Source organism: Pleurodeles waltl, chromosome 9 (genome assembly GCF_031143425.1).
Source record: "Pleurodeles waltl isolate 20211129_DDA chromosome 9, aPleWal1.hap1.20221129, whole genome shotgun sequence".
Lineage (NCBI taxonomy): Eukaryota > Metazoa > Chordata > Amphibia > Caudata > Salamandridae > Pleurodeles > Pleurodeles waltl.
In genome coordinates this window covers 940,413,308-940,438,548 of record NC_090448.1, presented here as the reverse complement: position 1 = coordinate 940,438,548, position 25,241 = coordinate 940,413,308, and the positions used below count along the sequence as shown (strand labels likewise).

General features: G+C 43.2%; 1 protein-coding gene across 2 annotated transcripts in view; it reads left to right on the top strand.

Annotated features, from left to right (window-relative positions):
- The window catches only part of WARS1 (tryptophanyl-tRNA synthetase 1), a 62,856-nt gene extending 39,622 nt beyond the window's left edge, over positions 1-23,234 (top strand). For both annotated transcript variants that reach the window (XM_069208334.1, XM_069208335.1), the window contains exons 7-11: positions 6,732-6,832; positions 16,369-16,481; positions 18,440-18,613; positions 20,677-20,817; positions 21,691-23,234. In XM_069208334.1, coding sequence (XP_069064435.1) covers positions 6,732-6,832; positions 16,369-16,481; positions 18,440-18,613; positions 20,677-20,817; positions 21,691-21,849 — 688 coding nt within the window. In that variant the 3' untranslated portion in view covers positions 21,850-23,234. The remainder of the gene's footprint in view (positions 1-6,731; positions 6,833-16,368; positions 16,482-18,439; positions 18,614-20,676; positions 20,818-21,690) is intronic.
- The last annotated feature ends 2,007 nt before the right edge of the window (positions 23,235-25,241 follow it).

Here is a 25,241-nt window from a genome sequence, read left to right as displayed (position 1 = left end):
TGGTGTTTGTCTCGAGATCTACAATTTGCGCAGTTACCATGAAGAAGCAAGCACTTCATTAAGATTGTGGTTTTACTTATTTTTGCCTTTTTTATGCTTACACAGCATCTGATAGATTTTCATCACGTTGTTGAAGCTAGCTGCAAAGTGAATGTATTTAAAACGAGAAAGCATAACTGCTCAGCTGTTTCCTGTGTTGTGGACACTAGTAATTAAACTGGATATTTATGCAACTGAACCTTGATCCCTGGGACATATGCAAAGCTGCAGCTTTAATTCAAATTGACCTCACTGGAGCAATATATCTTGTGTTCTCCATGATCCCTTGGACGGTCCACATGCATCCTACTCTAGAATGTGAAATAGCTCCTCGGGGTGTACCTAAAGGGATGCCTTTTGTCCAACTTAATGAGTCACAAAGGTATTTAGAAGCCCATTCAATTTAGCTCACTGATGGGATTGGGTTTTATTATCTGGCAGTTCAGTGTTAAAATGCTCTGTTTGTGGGATATCCCAAAAGAATATGAGAGGTAAATTCACACAAAGTAAACTTCAGTGGTAAGTATGTGCATGTTTGCCGCGCACCCTCAAAGCCACCTGGAATTTAGCATTCGTGGTTTGCATACTTTAGCCTTAGTCATCTCCCCATTGCCTAATCTGATCTCCTTTCCTGGCTTTGCTGGTTTCGCACTACCATAAGTGCTCCTCTCCTGTTGTGAAAGAGGAAGAATTATGCAATACTTTCTTTCTTGAAGGTAAGAAAACACATTTTGTCATGCATACTTGCTTGCCTGTAATGCTGAGGTGTTCATTTAAGCGAAGAACAATTCTGCCTTTTATCAACTATGAACTGTTTCTTGTGTTCTTAAAATTAAATATCGGACCTTTTTATGGCATGCATAACTGGCAATACTAGTGCATTCCTTACACCCAGTTAGGCTTCCAGAACAACTCCAGGCGAGAGGATTACCTTTTCCAATTTGGTGTTTGAGAGCTAAAGATCTCTATGAAAGTTATGTCCTCCAGCAAATGCCCTGCTTACTGGAATCTAAATCTTGTTTTGGCCATGCTGATTCCTCCATTCAGGCAAGTAACATTACAATTTTAAAGTGGAAAGTGGCTGCCGTGGTAGCCATCTCCATGGCCACTTGAGTAGGACCACTCTAGGAACTTTGTTTCAAAACTCGTAGCGTTTTTGAAGGAGCCTCATTATGCGAATAATTTACAGCAATGTGTTGCCAAGCAGGTAGTACAACTGGGTGTATAATTAAAAAAAACTTCAGGCTTTTGACAAAAAATAATAAGTATACAATTTAAACAGCTGGCATAAAGGAATGGGGAGACCGCTAGACAAATGCTCTGTCTCCAACAACTGCAGCACTTGTTTCATGGAACCTTAAGAACATTGCCCCACATTCTCAAAACATCAGCCAACTAGCATGATGAGAAAAATGTGTTGACTGTATTTTCTCATTATGAATTGTGATTAGGTTACGCTGTATGAATTTCAGACACAAAGGCTAAAGCATATTGTAGGAAGTTGGCTCTGTATGTGCTATTTCAAAGTAAGGAATAGCATGCACAGAGTCCAAGGGTTCCCCTTAGAGGTAAAATAGTGGTAAAAATAGATAATACTAATGCTCTATTTTGTGGTAGTGTGGTCGAGCAGTAGGCTTATCCAAGGAGTAGTGTTAAGCATTTGTTGTACATACACATAGACAATAAATGAGGTACACACACTCAGAGACAAATCCAGCCAATAGGTTTTTATATAGAAAAATATCTTTTCTTAGTTTATTTTAAGAACCACAGGTTCAAATTCTACATGTAATAGCTCATTCGAAAGGTATTGCAGGTAAGTACTTTAGGAACTTCAAATCATCAAAATTGCATGTATACTTTTCAAGTTATTGACAAATAGCTGTTTTAAAAGTGGACACTTAGTGCAATTTTCACAGTTCCTGGGGGAGGTAAGTTTTTGTTAGTTTTACCAGGTAAGTAGGACACTTACAGGGTTCAGTTCTTGGTCCAAGGTAGCCCACCGTTGGGGGTTCAGAGCAACCCCAAAGTCACCACACCAGCAGCTCAGGGCCGGTCAGGTGCAGAGTTCAAAGTGGTGCCCAAAACACATATGCTAGAATGGAGAGAAGGGGGTGCCCCGGTTCCGGTCTGCTTGCAGGTAAGTACCCGCGTCTTCGGAGGGCAGACCAGGGGGGTTTTGTAGGGCACCGGGGGGGACACAAGTCCACACAGAAATTTCACCCTCAGCAGCGCGGGGGCGGCCGGGTGCAGTGTAGAAACAAGCGTCGGGTTTTCAATGTTAGTCTATGAGAGATCTCGGGATCTCTTCAGCGCTGCAGGCAGGCAAGGGGGGGATTCCTCGGGGAAACCTCCACTTGGGCAAGGGAGAGGGACTCCTGGGGGTCACTTCTCCAGTGAAAGTCCGGTCCTTCAGGTCCTGGGGGCTGCGGGTGCAGGGTCTCTCCCAGGCGTCGGGACTTTAGGTTCAAAGAGTCGCGGTCAGGGGAAGCCTCGGGATTCCCTCTGCAGGCGGCGCTGTGGGGGCTCAGGGGGGACAGGTTTTGGTACTCACAGTATCAGAGTAGTCCTGGGGTCCCTCCTGAGGTGTTGGATCGCCACCAGCCGAGTCGGGGTCGCCGGGTGCAGTGTTGCAAGTCTCACGCTTCTTGCGGGGAGCTTGCAGGGTTCTTTAAAGCTGCTGGAAACAAAGTTGCAGCTTTTCTTGGAGCAGGTCCGCTGTCCTCGGGAGTTTCTTGTCTTTTCGAAGCAGGGGCAGTCCTCAGAGGATGTCGAGGTCGCTGGTCCCTTTGGAAGGCGTCGCTGGAGCAGGATCTTTGGAAGGCAGGAGACAGGCCGGTGAGTTTCTGGAGCCAAGGCAGTTGTCGTCTTCTGGTCTTCCGCTGCAGGGGTTTTCAGCTAGGCAGTCCTTCTTCTTGTAGTTGCAGGAATCTAATTTTCTAGGGTTCAGGGTAGCCCTTAAATACTAAATTTAAGGGCGTGTTTAGGTCTGGGGGGTTAGTAGCCAATGGCCACTAGCCCTGAGGGTGGGTACACCCTCTTTGTGCCTCCTCCCAAGGGGAGGGGGTCACAATCCTAACCCTATTGGGGGAATCCTCCATCTGCAAGATGGAGGATTTCTAAAAGTTAGAGTCACTTCAGCTCAGGACACCTTAGGGGCTGTCCTGACTGGCCAGTGACTCCTCCTTGTTTTTCTCATTATTTTCTCCGGCCTTGCCGCCAAAAGTGGGGCCTGGCCGGAGGGGGCGGGCAACTCCACTAGCTGGAGTGTCCTGCTGGTTTGGCACAAAGGAGGTGAGCCTTTGAGGCTCACCGCCAGGTGTGACAATTCCTGCCTGGGGGAGGTGTTAGCATCTCCACCCAGTGCAGGCTTTGTTACTGGCCTCAGAGTGACAAAGGCACTCTCCCCATGGGGCCAGCAACATGTCTCGGTTTGTGGCAGGCTGCTAAAACTAGTCAGCCTACACAGATAGTCGGTTAAGTTTCAGGGGGCACCTCTAAGGTGCCCTCTGGGGTGTATTTTACAATAAAATGTACACTGGCATCAGTGTGCATTTATTGTGCTGAGAAGTTTGATACCAAACTTCCCAGTTTTCAGTGTAGCCATTATGGTGCTGTGGAGTTCGTGTTTGACAGACTCCCAGACCATATACTCTTATGGCTACCCTGCACTTACAATGTCTAAGGTTTTGTTTAGACACTGTAGGGGTACCATGCTCATGCACTGGTACCCTCACCTATGGTATAGTGCACCCTGCCTTAGGGCTGTAAGGCCTGCTAGAGGGGTGTCTTACCTATATTGCATAGGCAGTGAGAGGCTGGCATGGCACCCTGAGGGGAGTGCCATGTCGACTTACTCGTTTTGTCCTCACTAGCACACACAAGCTGGTAAGCAGTGTGTCTGTGCTGAGTGAGAGGTCTCCAGGGTGGCATAAGACATGCTGCAGCCCTTAGAGACCTTCCTTGGCATCAGGGCCCTTGGTACTAGAAGTACCAGTTACAAGGGACTTATCTGGATGCCAGGGTCTGCCAATTGTGGATACAAAAGTACAGGTTAGGGAAAGAACACTGGTGCTGGGGCCTGGTTAGCAGGCCTCAGCACACTTTCAATTGTAAACATAGCATCAGCAAAGGCAAAAAGTCAGGGGGCAACCATGCCAAGGAGGCATTTCCTTACACATATGTTCTAAAAGTACTACTTTTGCAATAATAAGAATGATCATAATAACTTGCTTTTTGGGTCGAAGCTACGAGACAACACAGCTGTCTGGTTTGCTAATATCATCTTGTGGATATTAGCAAATCCATTCCTCCCATTGCTTACCATTTGCTTTGTAGATTGTAACTCACATTTGCCTGCTTTCTGTTTGCTGGCTTTATTTGCTTTAGGCTGTCCTGCTTAAATTATTCCCTGCTTTTGCCCAAATCCTATTTACTGAATTATTCCACCAGTACGGAATTTCTGTAAACACGCCTTTAAATCTTGTTCTTATCTTGCAGTACTTTCAGAGACAGAGGGCAAATGTCAGGCTCTGTTTTCCAGGGAACCTAGTGTTTACTTTTCTTTCTCTGACTTCAAAGTGAGAGGATTTATGTGACAATCATGCTGACTTCCCAGTGTTTCTGAACAATGTTACTTTTTTTCTAACACAAAATAAAATTTAAATATCTGTAAATGAACTGTGCAGAAATTTCAGAATGAATGTAGAAAGCACAAATGAAGTACATTTTTGATAATTCTGAAGTGTGGTGGAAACAAATTTTAATACGATTAAGACAAATCAGTGCACTAGGTGATGGTATTTCCACACATTATTATTTGTACGCTGTATACTTTTATCAGTAAAACTATATGTCTGTGCAAATGTAATGGTAATTTCAATCGAAGATGAGTTTTGTGTAACTCCAGTGTGCTAGCACACCATGCATACTCCACTTTACCCTACCCACTCCACTCTGCACCACTCTACTCTGCGCTATGCCACTCCACACTGCATCCCTGCATTCTACTGTGTACCATACCACTCTGTGCCACTTCGCTTTCCACTCTTCTATATGCCAATGTACTCTACCCCACACCATTCTACTGTGTCACTGCCTTCTATGCCAATCCACTTTAAGCCACTTCGTACCACTGCACACTACGGAACTGCACTGCATGTCACTCTGCTCTATGCCAATGCACTCTGTTCTACTTCTGAAACAACCTTCTCTCTACCACTGCACTCTACACCACTCTATTTGACTCCAGGCCTTTGACTGTATGCCCCTCCACTCTAAGCCACTGCAATCTATCCAGTGCCACTCCACTCTGTCCCACTGCACTCTAGGCCACTTTACTCTACGCCCCTGCACTCTATGCCCCTGGACTCTACACCACTCTACTCAAAACCAATACACTCTACCCCACTGAACTCTGTGCCAATCTACTCTGCACCACTGCACTGTATGCCACTCTACTCTACTGTGCAACACTCTATGGCACCTGCTACTGAATCCGCTACTGTGCACCATTCAACAGCACTGCATTCTACACTAATGCATTCTACTCTACAGCACTCTACTGCACTCTATGTACCACTGCACTCTGCCGCTATAATCGACTGTACACCACTGCACTCTGCGCTACTTCACTCTACGCATCTCTACTCGGCCCCATTCTACACTATTCCGGTGCACTCTACCCCACTGTATTCACCACTGCACTCATCACCACTGCACCATTGTACTCTGCATCACCGTAATCTATGCCACTATAGTATACAACATTGCACTCTGACACTCTACTCTTCAAGACTGCACTCTTCTGCTGAATTCATTGCCACTCTTCTCTGCACCCTATGCCGCTTCCCTCTCCTTGGCACATTCAACATTACACTATACTGGACTCTACGCCAATGCACTCTAAGCCACTCTACTCTGCATCACTCCACTCTACCCTATTCTGCACCACTACACTCCATGCTACTGCTCTCAGGTAATAGGGTGGGTGCTTTTTCCATGGACTAAGTACAAACCGATTGGGCTATCACCGCTATGCTCTCGCTAGAAGTTAGGTGTTGGGTAGGACTCCTATGCACATGTTTATTCCAGTATGCGTGGGTTATTTTCTTTTCACTGATCGTAAAATTCTAATTTTGCTATTTCTCACTACCCTAATAATTGCAGCTCTCATATTTTAGCGTAGATTGCAGTATTTTCAATAAATGTATGGAAGACCATTATGCATCTTTGATTTGGCTTACATGTGTATATAAGACCTTTGCCAACGAGAGAAAGGGGTATGGTTTGTTGACCATGACTTCCTTGAGGGGTCACAGTGTCATGCGTCAGGCTGCCAAAAATCACGTTTGCTTTATAGTTTTGGGTGAGGTGCTTCTAGCTAGCCAGAAGGGTTGGGCCGACAGCTGCCAACCGGTGTGGGATTGACTCAGTTACTCACAAGCGGTGGTGCTGCTGCCCCAAATCCAGCAGTCTTGTTTCAGTAATGAGAGTCCTACAACAACGTTGCAATAAGTATAAACTTTTAGGATGTTATACGAAAAACATTTACAGAATTGCTATTTAATGGGTCCCTTAATCTGAACATCCTTATCTTTTATCCCTACTAATGTTAACCATTTGTAGTGTTCACTTGCTTAGTGATGCTAAAACTTTATTTGTAATAGTAAACATGCTTTTTTAAATTTTAGGATGAGTGCTGATTTCTATCGGAATGTGGTTAAAGTTCAGAAACATGTCACTTATAACCAGGTGAAGGGAATATTTGGCTTTACAGACAGTGACTGCATTGGTAAGTTTTGTGTATTGAAACGGTACGTTATTTCAAATAAAGCTTTTGTATCCCAATCGGACCTTTATGACAGTTCTTCAAAAAGTTGTCTATGAATATAGTTAAGATGCTTCAGAATTTGGGAGTGTGGATAGGAACTTGTTTTTGAAGCACTTCATTCTTGGGCCAGAATCCTTCATTTTCCTGTGTTCCAGGCATAGTTTTTCCCATCAACATGTAAGCTAATGCTGCTGATCCTACTAATATGTTTTGTTAATGGTGTTCCACACTGATGAATGCAAAAATTGCGTTTTCCTTGGTGGCTTCTCCTTTGCTCAGACTTTGGCTCCGGCTGCCTGTTGAACACAAGAAGAGCGAAACCCCGTAAGGACTTCGACCTGATGGCATACTTCTTAATAGCTTCGTAGCACAAGTAGATCTATTTACTCTGTCGAGGCACTCCACATAGAGTTCACCCACACACCCTATACTTGTCCACTGATGAGCACTGGCCTTGTCTCTTGATATTATCTTCAAGTGTTCTCAATAGGGAATAATCTATACCATTTGTCAGCTCAACAATAGTGATATCTTCACTAGGCAAAATACCATTGTTTAACTGAAAATTTTGCTAATTTAATTTCTTTGTTCATAATAGGATAATCACATCAATAAATTTACATCAGACAACGTCGAAATTAAAGCCAGCACATAATTTGTAATACTTCAGTCCTTGTCAAAATTTATAGACGTCAAAAACTCGTTGTCAAATTGTCCAGGGGCTCCACAGGACCATACACAAGGATCCTATTATGAACAAAGCAAATTAAATTAGCAAAATTTCAGGTAAACACTGGTATTCTCCAATAGTGAAATTATCTCTATTGTTGGGCTCACAAACGGTATAGGTGAGGGGTCTCCAGCCTCTTCTACAGGCTGAGCTCTTTGGATCAATGAAAATCATCTTGAGCTATTAACGAACATAACACTGTTACAGTAGATACCACATCCGACATGGTCATCAGATTATTTTTATTAACATTGCATATGTTGATTCCATCTCACTCTGTCCCAGACTTGGGATACTGTTCTCTTCTTCCCAGCTATAGCTTACACACATAGACAATGTGACTAACAGCAGCAGATCCCACTGAGGCAGGTGGCTTTGCTGCATGGTGATGTGTTATGTTGCAGGCTTTATGCTCTTAGTCTCATTATGTGGTGTTTGAGCATTGAACGTTGCTGTTAGACTGGCCTCTACTTCAAGGTTCTACACCCCAGCGGTGAGCAAGTCTGCACGGCTGATTTCCAGATCCTTTGAATCTTAAACTAGGGTAGACTCCAAGTTGAAGAGCTACTTTTGGCAGCTGGTAAGCTACTGGTAGCTCCTGAGCTACCCGTTGGAGACCCCTTCCTTATAGAGAGACCTTGCTGATAATGTAAGTGAGAAGCCTAGGTTCATTTAGGGTTATGCTGGCTTTCCCCTTTTCTCTCTAGAGACTTGTCTTGAGGTGGCTCAGGTGGTGGTGTAGCATTCTGGGTTTGAAGAAATCAAAGGTGCAGGTGTAACACAAGGTGTATCTCTTTTAGGGTTCGAGGATACGTCCATGATGCCGCCTCAGCGAAACAAAGTTGAAGTAGATTAAGGGTGTAGACAACTCCCTGCCCCTAGAATATTCTTTGCCCCTTTCCCATACCTCAGTAGCCATGTGTGCTCTAGGATGCTTCAAAGGTAAAATCCAGTTCACAGATATCTTTGAAAGCCAACCATTTGCAATGTATTGAACCCGATGCAGAAGACCTAATATAGGAGGCTGAGTTGTAGGCTTCTAGCTAAATCCAGTGTCTTAATATGTTCCATTTGCTTAATTATCAGTGTTTTGCTGCAGTCAGTAAATGACTATGAATCCAGCTCTTGAGAGGAAAACATGTAACGTATCCTATCTCACCAGAGTCCACTAATCCACAAAAGTTGACATCTGCATCCATATGAGTTTATTTGTTTCTATGCAGAAAGGTGCTTTGACGAGGTCACAAAGCTAACTTGTGCCCCTATCCAAAAAATGAAAGTTATCTGGCCAACAAATTGAAAAATTATAGATGCAGGTTGTGCAAAAACCTCAAGGTATCTTCTCCTAAATCTAGCCACCAGTGTGTTGTAAAGATCTTGCTGAGGCCTGGCTTCACCTCCAGCAATTGTCTTTAATATGGGATCCTGCTGCAAATGACATTGATGATAGACAATTGATATGAATCAGTAAACCTATATGATTTGTAGGTTTTGTGTAAAGTCACACTTGCCCTTTCAGTGTTCACTAACTCCCTCGGAAGACAAATAATCTCCTTTGCCTAAAAGTAATGGAAACACCAGATTGAACCCTCATCTACGGATTGGCAAGTACTGACTCATGTCATCTGACAGGACCTCACTGCACTGTGTCTATGGCTATACCTTAATTATACTGTGACCTTATCACTGGCCAGTCCAGAGCATCTATCTTACCTGCTCTGGACCTACTACAAATTACTTATAGTGCAGTTCATAATAGCCGTGAAAAGATTAAAGTGGCAAAACGCGTGTCGTCTGTATTCGATGCTACTGGCTGTATCTGTTGTCAATTGAAATCAACAGGAACTCTTTGTTGCCTGTTATTTCATACAACATTAGGAGCAGTCTCTTTTCAGGTACGGGCAGGGCCATTCTTGCCACTTGAATGTACTACCTAGGTTGAAAACATAGTATACCATTACCAATGAAAAGAAAATACAGGTTCGATGGCATCTGTCGCTGTAGATACGCATGTTCTGCAATAGCTCGCCATCTGGTGTTGGGCCGGAGTGTTACAAGTTGTTTTTCTTCGAAGAAGTCTTTCGAGTCACGGGACCGAGTGACTCCTCCTTTTGTCTCCATTGCGCATGGGCGTCGACTCCATCTTCGATTGTTTTTTTTCCGCCATCGGGTTCGGACGTGTTCCTGTCGCTCCGAGTTTCGGAACAGAAAAAATAGTTAATTTCGGAAGATTTTCGTCGGTATTGTTGCGTTCGGGATCGGCGTACTTAGATTCAACACCGCATCGAAGATCGAAGAGCTCCGGTGCCCTTCGGGGTAGTTTTTCGATCCTCCGTCGGGGCCTGGTCGGCCCGACCGCGTGCTGAAGAACGCCGATGGAACGGACCCCGTTCCGTTTCTGCCCCAAATGCCACAATAAATACCCCTACACAGACCAACACTTGGTCTGCAACCTGTGCCTGTCACCTGAGCACAGCGAAGACACCTGCGAGGCCTGTCGTGCGTTCCGGTCCCGAAAAACACTCCGAGACCGTCGAGCCAGAAGACTTCAAATGGCGTCCGCACCGACAGCCCGACGGGAGTTCGAGGAACAGGAAGAGGAAGGTACCTTCTCGATCCAAGACTCAGACTCCGAAGGATTCGACGATACACAAACCGTGAGTAAGACGTCGAAAACCACACAAAGAAACATTTACAAGGCCCAGGGGACGCCACTGCCACCAGGCCATGGCTCAACCCATAAAATCGGTGACCGACCGTCGGCACCGAAAAAGGCCCAAACAGTGCCGAGATCGTCCGACTCCGGTCGAGACACCGGCACGCAGCCTTCTCGGGACCGAGAAAGTGCTGGAGACAAGCCTCGACACCGAGATGCCGGTGTGGACACGGCTCGACGCCGAGACAGCGGCACCGAAACAGATCGACGCCGAGAGGTTTCGGCCCCGAAAAGGAAAAAAGTCACCTCGGAGCCGAAAAAACACGCAGACAAAGTTTCGATGCCGAAACAAACTGCAAGCGACCCAGCTTCAGGCTCTTATACAGAAGAGCACTCGCTAACCTCCCAAATGCAGAAGCATAGGTTTGAGGAAGAGCTACAAGCAACTGATGCGGACCATACGCAAAAGCGTATCTTCATTCAGCAGGGGACAGGAAAAATAAGCACCCTTCCCCCCATTAGGAGAAAGAGAAGGTTGGAGTTCCAGACGGAACAAGCACCACAACCAAAAGTGGTGAAAAGAGTTACACCACCACCCTCTCCTCCGCCCGTGATTAACGTTTCACCAGCACAAACGCCATCACACTCCCCAGCTCACACCACCATGAGCCAGGGTGACCAAGACCAGGACGCATGGGACCTATACGACGCCCCAGTGTCAGATAACAGCCCAGAGGCATACCCTACAAAACCATCTCCACCAGAAGACAGCACCGCGTACTCTCAGGTGGTGGCTAGAGCAGCACAATTTCACAACGTAAGCCTCCACTCAGAACAGGTCGAGGATGATTTCTTGTTCAACACACTCTCCTCCACCCACAGCTCCTACCAAAGCCTGCCTATGCTCCCTGGTATGCTCCGGCACGCAAAAGACATATTTAAGGACCCGGTCAAAAGTAGGGCAATCACACCAAGGGTGGAAAAAAAGTATAAGCCGCCTCCTACGGACCCGGCTTTCATCACAACACAGCTGCCACCAGACTCTGTTGTTGTAGGAGCAGCTAGGAAAAGGGCCAACTCTCACACATCTGGAGATGCACCACCCCCAGATAAAGAAAGCCGCAAGTTTGATGCAGCTGGTAAGAGAGTCGCAGCACAAGCTGCAAACCAGTGGCGCATCGCGAACTCCCAGGCACTACTTGCGCGCTATGACAGAGCCCACTGGGACGAGATGCAACATCTCATTGAACATCTGCCCAAAGACTTCCAAAATAGGGCAAAACAAGTGGTTGAGGAGGGACAGGCCATCTCCAACAACCAGATCCGCTCCTCCATGGACGCTGCAGATACAGCTGCACGGACAATTAATACATCTGTAACTATCAGAAGGCATGCATGGCTCCGAACGTCTGGATTTAAACCAGAGATTCAACAAGCAGTTCTCAATATGCCTTTTAATGAAAAAGAACTGTTCGGTCCAGAAGTGGACACAGCGATTGAGAAACTCAAGAAAGATACGGACACTGCCAAAGCCATGGGCGCACTCTACTCCCCGCAGAGCAGAGGGAATTACAGCTCATTCCGTAAAACGCCCTTTCGAGGGGGGTTTCGGGGTCAAAGCACACAAGCCAGCACCTCACAAGCCACACCGTCCAGTTACCAAGGACAGTATAGAGGAGGTTTTCGGGGACAATATAGAGGAGGGCAATTCCCTAGAAATAGAGGAAGATTCCAAAGCCCCAAAACCCCTACTACTAAACAGTGACTCACATGTCACTCACCCCCTCCACACAACACCAGTGGGGGGACGAATAGGTCATTATTACAGAGCATGGGAGAAAATCACTACAGACACTTGGGTTCTAGCAATTATCCAACATGGTTACTGCATAGAATTTCTACAGTTCCCTCCAAACATACCACCAAAAGCACAAAATTTAACAACACACCATTCCAATCTCCTAGAGATAGAAGTGCAGGCACTATTGCAAAAGAATGCAATCGAATTAGTGCCAAACACACAAATAAACACAGGAGTTTACTCACTGTACTTTCTGATACCACAGAAGGACAAAACACTGAGACCAATCCTAGACCTCAGAGTAGTCAACACTTTCATCAAATCAGACCACTTCCACATGGTCACACTACAAGAAGTATTGCCATTGCTAAAGCTGCACGACTACATGGCAACTTTAGACCTCAAGGATGCTTATTTCCATATACCAATACACCCATCGCACAGGAAATACCTAAGGTTTGTATTCAAAGGAATACATTACCAATTCAAGGTACTGCCTTTCGGATTAACAACCGCACCAAGAGTCTTTACCAAATGTCTAGCGGTAGTCGCTGCACACATCAGAAGACAGCAAATACATGTGTTCCCATATCTAGACGACTGGCTAATCAAGGCCCATTCGTTAATAGAGTGCTCAAATCACACAAATCATATCATACAAACCCTCTTCAAACTAGGGTTCACCGTCAATTTCACAAAATCCAAAATTCTGCCACGCAAGGTACAACAATACCTGGGAGCCATAATAGACACATCAAAAGGAGTAGCCACTCCAAGTCCACAAAGAATTCAAAATTTCAACACCATCATACAACGCATGTATCCAACACAAAAGATACAAGCAAAGATGGTATTACAACTCCTAGGCATGATGTCATCATGCATAGCCATTGTCCCAAACGCAAGACTGCACATGAGGCCCTTACAACAATGCCTAGCATCACAGTGGTCTCAAGCACAGGGTCACCTTCTAGATCTGGTGTTAATAGACCGCCAAACTTACCTCTCGCTTCTGTGGTGGAACAACATAAATTTAAACAAGGGGCGGCCTTTCCAAGACCCAGTGCCACAATACGTAATAACAACAGATGCTTCCATGACAGGGTGGGGAGCACACCTCGATCAACACAGCATACAAGGACAATGGAACGTACATCAAACAAAACTGCATATCAATCACCTAGAACTTCTTGCAGTTTTTCAAGCACTAAAAGCTTTCCAACCAATAATAGTTCACAAATACATTCTCGTCAAAACAGACAACATGACAACAATGTATTATCTAAACAAGCAGGGAGGGACGCACTCCACGCAGTTAAGCCTGTTAGCACAAAAAATTTGGCATTGGGCAATTCACAACCAAATTCGCCTAATTGCACAGTTTATACCAGGGATACAAAATCAACTCGCAGACAATCTCTCTCGAGATCACCAACAGGTCCACGAATGGGAAATTCACCCCCAAATACTGAACACTTATTTCAAACTCTGGGGAACACCTCAGATAGACTTGTTTGCGACAAGGGAGAACGCAAAATGCCAAAACTTCGCATCCAGATACCCACACAAACAATCCCAAGGCAATGCCCTATGGATGAACTGGTCAGGGATATTTGCTTACGCTTTTCCTCCTCTCCCTCTCCTTCCTTACCTGGTAAACAAACTCAGTCAAAGCAAACTCAAACTCATATTGATAGCACCAACTTGGGCAAGGCAACCCTGGTACACAACGCTGCTAGACCTATCAGTGGTACCCTGCATCAAATTGCCCAACAGGCCAGATCTGTTGACACAGCACAACCAAAAGATCAGACACCCAGATCCAGCATCGCTGAATCTAGCAATCTGGCTCCTGAAATCCTAGAATTCGGGCACTTACAACTTACCCAAGAATGTATGGAAGTCATAAAACAAGCAAGAAGGCCATCCACCAGGCACTGCTATGCAAGTAAATGGAAGAGGTTTGTTTGCTACTGCCATATTAATCAAATACAACCTTTACACACAACTCCAGAACATGTAGTGGGTTACTTGCTTCACTTACAAAAATCTAACCTAGCTTTCTCTTCCATTAAGATTCACCTTGCAGCAATATCTGCATACCTGCAGACTACCTATTCAACTTCCCTATATAAAATACCAGTCATTAAAGCATTCATGGAGGGCCTTAGGAGAATTATACCACCAAGAACACTACCTGTTCCTTCATGGAACCTAAATGTTGTCCTAACTAGACTTATGGGTCCACCTTTTGAACCCATGCACTCCTGCAACATACAGTTCCTAACCTGGAAGGTGGCATTTCTCATCGCCATTACTTCCCTGAGAAGAGTAAGCGAGATTCAGGCGTTTACTATACAGGAACCTTTTATACAACTACACAAAAATAAAGTCGTCCTAAGGACCAATCCTAAATTTTTGCCAAAGGTTATTTCACCGTTCCATCTAAATCAAACAGTGGAACTTCCGGTGTTCTTTCCACAGCCAGATACCGTAGCTGAAAGGGCACTACATACATTAGATGTCAAAAGAGCATTAATGTATTACATTGACAGAACAAAGAACATCAGAAAGACTAAACAACTCTTTATTGCATTTCAAAAACCTCATGCAGGAAACCCAATTTCAAAACAAGGTATAGCCAGATGGATAGTTAAATGCATCCAAATCTGCTACCTTAAAGCTAAACGACAGCTGCCCATTACACCAAGGGCACACTCAACCAGAAAGAAAGGTGCTACCATGGCCTTTCTAGGAAACATCCCAATGCAAGAAATATGTAAGGCAGCCACATGGTCTACGCCTCACACATTCACCAAGCACTACTGTGTAGACGTGTTATCCGCACAACAAGCCACAGTAGGTCAAGCTGTATTAAGGACATTATTTCAGACTACTTCCACTCCTACAGGCTGATCCACCGCTTTTGGGGAAATAACTGCTTACTAGTCTATTGCAGAACATGCGTATCTACAGCGACAGATGCCATCGAACTGAAAATGTCACTTACCCAGTGTACATCTGTTCGTGGCATCAGTCGCAGTAGATTCGCATGTGCCCACCCGCCTCCCCGGGAGCCTGTAGCAGTTTGGAAGTTACCTTCAATTATTTATATATGTATCATCTCAACCTTAAATAAGTGCATACTTAGTCACTCCATTGCATGGGCACTATTACTACAATTCAACTCCTACCTCACCCTCTGCGGGGAAAAACAATCGAAGATGGAGTCGACGCCCATGCGCAATGGAGACAAAAGGAGGAGTCACTCGGTCCCGTGACTCGAAAGACTTCTTCGAAGAAAAACAACTTGTAACACTCCGGCCCAACACCAGATGGCGAGCTATTGCAGAACATGCGAATCTACTGCGACTGATGCCACGAACAGATGTACACTGGGTAAGTGACATTTTCATTATTGGTCTTACACTCAATACAAAAAATATTTAATCTTCACAATTTAAAAAAAAAATATTTTTGCATTACGTTGTGCACTGTTAATATTTTTGTTGTGCTCTAGTCAGTCAAGTTCATATTTGTTAACTGACATCTTTTGGTTATGGCTGTCGAGAAAAGGAGGTTTCAGCGAAAGACTGCTGTGAACAGCTGAGTCTTCTTGAGTTATTTTTATAAGCATTACATGGTATGGTATTCTCAGTTGGGTTGTCCAGTGTCACTCGTCCTTGAAACTTGCTGCAGGTGAGCAAGGGTTGGGCTGCCCACTGATACGACACTGTGGGCCGCAGGTCGTGTGTTGTCTAACGGAATCCAAATGAACACTTGATAGGAGCTGTACACTTATCTCTGCAGCACATTGACAAAACCAAGTGGATACATTGGCTGGTACCGCCGTTTAATGTTCTAGCCACCATTCAGCTGTGAGAGAACATCTGGCTGCATCCAGGTGGATGTTGCTGTCTCTGTGTGGCAGGCAGAATTAGGAAAGATTGCACTTTAGCTGTACCTGTTTCTCACAAACGAAGTCTTGTTACTCCAGATATCCTATACAGTCTTGTCTTCTAACACATAAAAAAGACTCACCTAATAAAACTGCCATTTAACAATCAGGCGAAACACATATAAACCAATGGATTGTTAAATGGAAAGTTCAGAATATTTTGGGCAACAAAAGATGGAGATTTTATTAAGGAAATGGCCTGTGGGGGAGGATGATTTCGTGTTGTGTAATTTCAGCCGTTTTATTTACTTTTGAAACGAATTAATAAACGACATTTTATAAGCGATCCACACATTTAAGCCATAGTGGGGACAACATGGCAAAAAATCTAATGCAGATGTTTATTCTCAAGGAAAAATCAGCTTTCCTGCTGTTCAAGCTGCTCCGTCCTTCAGCAACTCCTTTCCACACATCTTCAAGGACCGAAAGGACATCCAGTGCCTCATCCCGTGCGCCATTGACCAGGTAAGGAACGTATGATGTATTTGAAAGCAAAGTTGCCGCTTGAAAACAGAGTTGATTTTAGCGCGCTTTGTTACACAGGGCTTACCAGAAAATATGATTTCAGATTGTGTGTAACATTTTATGCCGCGTGTCAAATGAGGTTGATTTTAAATGGTTAGCGTGCATGGGATGCATGGGAGGGCCTACTGAAAGTGTGTTGCATCGCACTTCCAGCGCCCTGTGCATTAGTCACAGACTACCTAGTAGAATTTCCACGCGCAAACCAAACTTCAGAACAGAAAATTATACACCCTATCCTGCAAAAAATAATTCACCTAATTATTCACCTTGGGGTGCAAGCGGAATAGAACACCTACAAACGAGAAATTTGCAAACTCAAACAAAAATTGTACAGATCCCATTCAAAACAAAAAAACTGTCCTCAAACGCAGCATCCTAAAAGTTTAGTCCGTCTTCTCCCAAAGTGCCATTATGCGAGATAACAGCAAGATGCGCTTCAGGGGTCCCAAACTCTGCACTGTCCCTTACCAACTCTCACTCCACCACTAGATACGCGCCGTCCAATGCAGCAGCTTGTAGCAGCCCATCCTTCTCACAGCTCAAGCAAGACTTTTCCAGTTGTTCTTGGTCCAACCTACTGACCAAAGGCAACTTCATAAACATCATCAGCTCAATCATAGTCACCCCTTACACAGACAACATAATGTTTTCATCATTAATTCCCTCTCCCTTGAAGCATTCATCTCCATCCTCTACAGTCATTTTACCACTTATCAGGAGTATTTCCATCCACTCGGAAAAGTCACCAACTCCTGAACTGCCTAAATAATTCACTTTATGAGCCACACACAAATATCAGACTACTGCCTCCATACCAACACTCTTCCTATGCAAAATACTAGAAAGAACATTTACACCCCATCTGCAAGCACACATTTGCCACAACCATCTACTGCAGATCAAATGGTCATGCTTCCCACTACTGAAACCTGGCCCCAGACACCCCCATTCGCCTTCCTGCTACAATGTGAACCAAAGAAATGGCACCTATCAAGGTAGTCCACATCCTCCACGTGATCAGCACAGTAGGCCTCTCTAATGAGAGGGAATACAGTTCTCACTGGCCTGCCAGACATTTCGCTCTTTACTAAAAGCTGTCCTCCACAGTGTGCCTGCCAGTCGCAGCCGAAAGAAATGAAATATTCTTCAACTCCCGTGGAAAACTACATTGACTCCCCCCTCCATGCTTGCACCCAGTTTAAAATCTACTGCATTTTCTACAAAGCGGTCAATTTCACAATATACAGACTACCTTGCATTCCGTCAGTGCAGCCCACCATAAAAACCTGAAATCCAAAAGTATAGAGGAAACGATTTCCCACTACATGTTTCTAAACTGTGAAAAAATCTCACTGTCACACTTTATCACTTTTCTGAATTTTTGGAAAAGAGGTGAACTAAGATCCCTCTTGTTTCCCAAATATGTACCCAAGACTAAAAACAGAATGTTAGCATTCTAGTTGTTCATTAGAAAACTGTGGGAAGCTGCTGTATAACAATGGGGAATCAGCTGACAGACCGCTGCTGATGTAGGAAGTACATGTTTTATCCGGGGAATCAAACTTGCCCTAACTATAACGTATCTTTCACCTCTGCCTTGCAGTGAATTTGTATTCTTACTGTCATCGTGCACAATGATTTAACTGTCTCCTGCTTTGTGGTGTTCAGTTCCACTCCCTATGCTTCACTCCAATTATTAGTGATTGCTGATTCCAAGCTGTCTTTAAGTTGGGGGTTGCTCAAAATGATATTTGATTCTTAGAGTTCATTGAGCTTTTCATATTGCTGTTCAGTTCGTCTGAAGTAACTTCAGGAAAAGATTGTTATCGCTGTACCACGGTAAGTTCTGTTTTTTTAAATCATGAACTCTAACAACTGGTGTTTTGTGCCACCTTTAGGATCCCTATTTCAGAATGACGAGAGATGTTGCTCCTCGACTTGGATATCCCAAACCAGCTTTGCTGCATTCAACTTTCTTCCCTGCTCTGCAGGGGGCACAGACCAAAATGAGTGCCAGTGATGCCAACTCCTCCATCTTCCTCACAGACACACCCAAACAGATCAAGTCAAAGGTAACATCTGCAACACCAGCACAATAATATGAAGATTATTTTCTCAACAGAGCTGGTGTGGGCTTCCTTCAGAAATGGAGAGCTGTATAAAATGTTATTTCTTTGCTCTAAATCAGCCATTGATGGCAATAGCATTACTACTGCTGTCGTTCTACAACATGATAGCCATTAATCCGTCAGAAGTAATCTAAAAATGGTACATTTCCTGCATCTTCCAGGATCGTCATCGGAGGACTTTACATTGCAACTTACCTCTAAATCAGTCCTTATGTTTAGAGACGGGTCACATCAGTTAGTTGCTGCTCTTTCTTCGTAGAATTGTGATAGCAGTAGTTAGTCTGGCTGCACCATTAACCTATTTATTATTTGTGAAAACAAATCCAGCCGAAGTTAAACACTCAAATGTGTTCCATGTGCCCATACATTTAAAATGTTTAGGCCTTTATCCATTACTTGTTTTGTACCATTTTGCCAGATTCTAAATTAATAGGGAATCGGGTTTTAATAAACTGCTTTTAAATTTGTAAATACATTTTTTGTAAATTGCCAGTGTTCTGAATTATCAGGAAATGCAAATGTTAGCACCTTTATGGTTCTAAAGCTGCTAAGCATAGCTGCATGAGGGCATATCTGTCAAGCAAAAGCATCACGCTGTGAGATTTAGTAGAATATATTCACTCAATATGATTAATTGCACTTTAATTTCGATACGAACTTTGTACATTGGAAATAATTATAAGATGATCTAGGTATGTGTAAGAAAATATTGCTCATATATTTGCGGCCCTTATGGGGTTCATCCCAGGTGCCTCGGTAAAATGATGCAGTAATTCCATCAGGACATTTCTGATATCACTAGGTTTTCTTTTTCCAAGGTACAGTATCGGTGCATCATTGCAAATTCTGCTGTTTGCAATTGGGGATTACGTAGTAACACTGCATATTTTCATTCTGATCTGTACATTTCTGAATATTGTTGTGTTTCCCCACACAAATTTGGCAAGGTGTTCAGTGGTAAAAAGAAATTGTGCTGGAAACCTATCATGTCTGTTCAGTAATTTCAAATAAGTTGTTATTGCCATTAAAGCAGAAATTCCCATTTGCATCTAAGTCAGGATTACCTCCCTAATGAGGATTAGGGGCGATACTAGTAATTTCAAAATACTAGGAAACACTACTTACTAAACAAATAATCACCCCCTCTCAGCAGTAGCAGTGTCTGTCTGGTGTGAGTGAATGACCATTGTTAAATATGTGTACTTCATAAATGTAAGGACTGGTAACCAAAGCAAGAACAGCTAATTTTGGTGTTAAAATATTGGTACCACTAGGATTTCGAACGTTTGTTCTTCTAGTAAGATAGTATGAGAGCAACTAAACCATGAGAGCAGGTGATTTACTGAACCAATACGTTTATCAGTGCACTAGTGATTGTAATTATTATACTAGCAATCAGAATATTTCTTTTGAAGTCGTGCATCTACTGTATCTGGAGGTAACAATGATGAGCCAAACGTTTATTCTGAGATCTTTATCCGTTTAACCATATAATGTGTTTAACTTTTGTTTTGCGATTGATTGCACACACTTCAGTTTGAATTGTATTTGCTGTTATGATTTGGAAACTAGGAAAAAAGAGGTCTTTCACATTTATAATGACAATTTTATACAACTGATTTGTTTTCATCACTTCAGGTTTTCTGCAGCTCTGTATTGTGTTGAATAAGTAACAGATAGGCATTCTCACTGTTGTGTACTTCAGTATACCTTTTCTTTCAAGTTATGTTTTAAGGGTGTTGCATCCTTTTCTACTGAATAGAACCCCTGTATAGTTTGCAGGTAAATTTAGTAGAAGATGTCCTACATTACTTAAAATTCAGCGTCCTAGCGGAAGGCAGCGGCTTTGATTGAAGCCATTGATCACCTAAGCGCACTCTGGCATCTAAAACATTCCGAGCAGCAGATTTTAAATTGGCCTCAGATTGTCCTAAAAACTGCAAACCAAAGATAACTACAAAGTATCTGAGATTATAAACTGAACCTTTAATGATATGTTGTTCTAGATCAATAAACACGCTTTCTCTGGCGGGAAGGATACAATTGAGGAGCACAGAAAATATGGCGGCAACTGTGAAATCGATGTATGTTATATGTACCTGACCTTCTTCCTTGAAGACGATGCCAAACTTGAACAAATTAAACAGGTAATTAAATCTATCACTGCCATTGAGGACTGCTATAAAAGAGTTTGGTCAGTCTATGTTGAACTGCACTATTGGCCCGCAGTATTGGAAGTCAGAAATATAAAACCAATAATAAAGAATGTGTTAAACTGTATTCCGGAGTCCTGCTGTGAAGGAGTTGGTTTTACATGTTGATGGAGTTCATGAATACTAGACAAACCGTATGCCTTTTGATCTGAAAGTTTGGTGGGTCACCAGCTTATTTTTTTAGGGCACACCAAAGCGCAAATGGTTGACAATATTTTTAATCACAGCCACCTTGGTCCAGTAACTATAGCAATGTTTTATGGTAAATTAGAAATTGAGTTTGGCTGCTCTAGATTGTACTAGAGAAAACGCATTCACCATGACCTGTCACTCCACAGCACTTTCAAACGTTCACCAGGAGTATTTGTGCAAAAGGATGTGCCCATTAGCTTGTGCATTGCCTTACCTGCTGCCTGTATCTTGACTTGGGAGAAAACATATGGGAACGGCTGGCTGACTATATATGCATAGCGCAGGTCACTCTGAAGTGGTGTGCAAGCTGTAAGGGTGCAAGATCTGCCTGCGACTAGTCCGCTTTGTGTAGTTTTCACAGGATGTTGTATGCGGATGTTGCTACTCAAAAGTCCGCATTATTTCTGGGTGATAGACCTGCTGCTTGTTTATGCACACGCTCGAGTTTTGTTTTAACTGGGAGGGAATTTTGCTCTGAGAAAAAGCATTCCCCCCGCCTTCTAAGTACTTTGGCAATGTTAAGATAAAAACGTCTTCTGGCCACATTTACAAATTTTGAGGAAACTAATAGATCAGACCAACTTCTAAAAGTAATCTTTTTTGGTTCCCTTGTAGGACTACACAAGTGGTGCTATGTTAACAGGAGAACTGAAGAAAATACTCATCGACACGTTGCAGCCATTGATATCAACACATCAGGAGCGAAGAAAACAGGTTACAGACGAAATGGTTAAGCAGTTCTTCACTCCAAGAAAACTAGCCTTCGGCTTTTAGCAATATTTGCACAACTCTTTCCACACATTATTTAAATACATGTGTAATATATTGGTGAATGTGAAGCCACTCCACATTTTCTCTGCACCTGAATACATTATGCTGGATACATTTAACAGGTCAACGATTCAAAAATAAGGAAGAAGAAATGTACTATACGTAATTTATTAATGTAAAATCTTAAAGCAAAGTTATAACATGTATAAATTGATAATAAGATGTGTAATTTATGGTTATAGTCTACTGACTGGGTGGCCGTCCATTAACGTGCTCTGTCTCACCAAGGCTCCCTGTCACATGGCATTCTACCCTAAGCCGTTCTGTTTGCAGTTAGACCAAATGTATATTTATCTCCAAGAAGCACTGTCGATTTGCTTTTGCTTCCATGTCCCTTGGGCTATGATGTGTACTGGATTCCGAAATCTGCAGCCTGTGAAGTTAGAGTACTTATGTTGTGTGTGGTTGAATCTCCCCTCCTGTTCCTGGAAGAGACTTGTGGCACGGCAGTTCCCTGTTGTATCTCTGAAATGGCCCTTGAAGCTATCGAGTAGCAATCTGGCGGGAACCATCTACAGGTTAACTTGCATTACGAGAGCCTCAGTATGCGTGTACAAAGGGCATTTTTAAGCTGAGCATTTCTCCTACCCTTCTTTCAAGCAGTTTAAGTTTCAAGTCCTGTTAAAGACCCATGCTTGGTAAGGTAGGCTTGTGATACGTCACTAACCTTCACTTAGTTTCATGGCTTGCTTCACATCCAGTGTCTTACAGGCTCAAAGGTGAAAGTCCTGGTTACGTCTCGTTTTCCTCTAAGTTTTTGTGACTATTTGTATATGTTTTTGTGCCCACATTTTTCACATTTATGCTCTGTTCTTCCTGGTGCCAGACTCATCCCTTGCTTTCACATTTACACATTTGGACCCGGTTGAATGTGCTCCATTGTTCACTTAAAATGTTGACACATAACCGCTGAAAGCTGCTCTGTTCAGCATGATCTCCGAGTTTGTTCTGAGCAGACACTTGTCACCTAAATCAAATAAAGGAAGTCTGATTGTGCGTCCTTATTGTGACTTATGTCACAGAAAAGCAATTCCGAGAATTCAATCACTAAAACATAATGTTACTGAGAGACGTTGCGGACACTTGATATATTGGGTTATATTGCAGATTCTCAGACAGGTTCTTGGTAATGCAAAGTGTCAGTTTGATGATGGAAACTGTTCAAACAACACTCCATACCCCCAGCCTCTTGTTCGAACTTAATTCACTATCATTTTATAATCTGTACAGCGCTATCTTAAAGACATTGCGATTACGTCTTCCATAATCGGCAGCATGATTTTACATGGCATTTTATTGGTTTATAATAAAAAGTGTTTAAAAACGTGTTCTTGCCTGTTAAAATGTTTAACTTGCATCTTCGTAGGTTAATTGATTGTTATGAAGTCGTTCTACATTGACCAAATAAATGCATTTTAAATAGTAAAACAAAATTATTACATTGACAGTTCAGTGGTTGTAAGACCATCAAACTAACTGATTCTATGTTGTGCGAAATTTTTATTCCTTTAGAAATGCATTGAATAGATACACAAGATCACTTTTATACCCTGAAAGTGCAAGTGTGTGAGTCTGTGTCAATGTGTGTTATGTCTTGCATTATTTTTGTAATATTCACTAACTAATGGCTTAGGGGTTTATTTGCTAGTAAGGTGAGCTTTTCTTAAATAGAAAATTGTACAAAGACGGTTATAGACAGTGACTATGGTACATCGATTTCTGAGCTCTGGTTATTCCTACACACTGCTGTCATATGACACTGTCAGCTAGACTGGGGTTTTAGCAAATACTGCTTTGCATTCCAGGGCTTGGGGTGGATTGCTTCAATTGAAAATGCGAAAGTACAAGTCCCAGATTTAATTCTGCTATTGGGTATAACTTTATTTGTATATACTAAGATATCTGGAGCAGCCCTTATGCCAGAAGAACCTGGGCATTGAGTATATACCCAAAACAATGGTTTACCTGGAATTCATTCATACTAACTTTACAGATAAGCAAGGAAATATATTTTAAGCGTACAATTAATTTAGTTTAAACCACTAATACACTCTAGCCTTATGGGTGCTTTTAATTCCCAGGACGAACAGTATCCATGTAGCCCCAGCAGAGTCATTGTCGGTTAAGGTGTTCGAAGCCCCGAGTAGAGAAAGAGTGCATTATCATGCTCATTGTATTCTTACCTCTTCGTGATAGGTACACAAGGAATTCCATGACCTGCCATTCACTGCTTTTTGTACCCATTACTCAGCAACTTAACATGGAAGTTCTGTCCATCTGATAAAAGTCCTTAGTGGTGTTCTCCATCAAGACTTTGTAAAGGCCCTTCCGAAGAACCAGTCCAGTGTTCTCTAACTTTAAATACTGAAATAGCCATCTTCAAGCTTTCCGTAGTTCACTAAATTCTAAGGCTGTTAATTTAGACCAACTAGTGGTCCTAGAAAAAAGCGATAGAAATTTGTGAGAAGCCAACTCTGTGCGAGATGTCTGCCTGGCAATGGAGGGTCAGAGTAGTGGCTCACATGACGCCTCTTCCAGAAATCGACAATTTAGGCTAAATTAGCCTGTTCTCACACCATACAGGGTGTAGGATTCTGGCTTCTTAGCAATGGAAACAAGGGTTCTCTCAAAGATGTCAGTCAACAATCATATTGTTATTGCAGGCAGAACACGATCTTGCCACTCCATCCACCTGCACTTGTAGGCTGATTGGTTCCTGGGCAGCCCACCATTGGTCTCTTGTGAGGGGTAGAGAGGGCTTCTTGGCAGTTTATGGACTTCTTTTGCTAGCTTCGTGCTTCCACATAGGCAAGGTCAATAGCAGGGAAGCCCATCAAAGCTTCAGTGATGCTTCAGACTTGGCCTTAAAGAAACTGCAACATGCAGCTCCACATTCAATAAGCTCTACAGCAGAGACCATGCATGTCTGTGTTGATGTACACTTTCAGTAAGTGGGCCGCAACCGACTGCCAATGTGTTCCAGTGCTTCTAAAACGTTACTCCACCCAACCAGGTTGGGGCAGTGTTTTTCCTCAAATGAGTTTCTGGGAAGGACATACATTACTTGAGACAAAGGAAAGGGAATAGGGCAAAACAGGAAATTGGGATTAAGGTGGTCATTGTTTCTATGTGGGTAGCAGACATGCTCTGTCCTATGGTAACGTTCTTATTCTGGGGGCAGGTAAAGCAACCATTAGACACCTGCAAGTGGTTCAGAACTTGGCTGCAGAGATATTCTATAGACTCCCCAAAGCCCCCTCGGTCTCATCTCCTCCAAGAGCTTCACTGGCTGCCGGTGGAGAAGCAAATTCACTTCAAAGTTTCGTCCTTTTGTA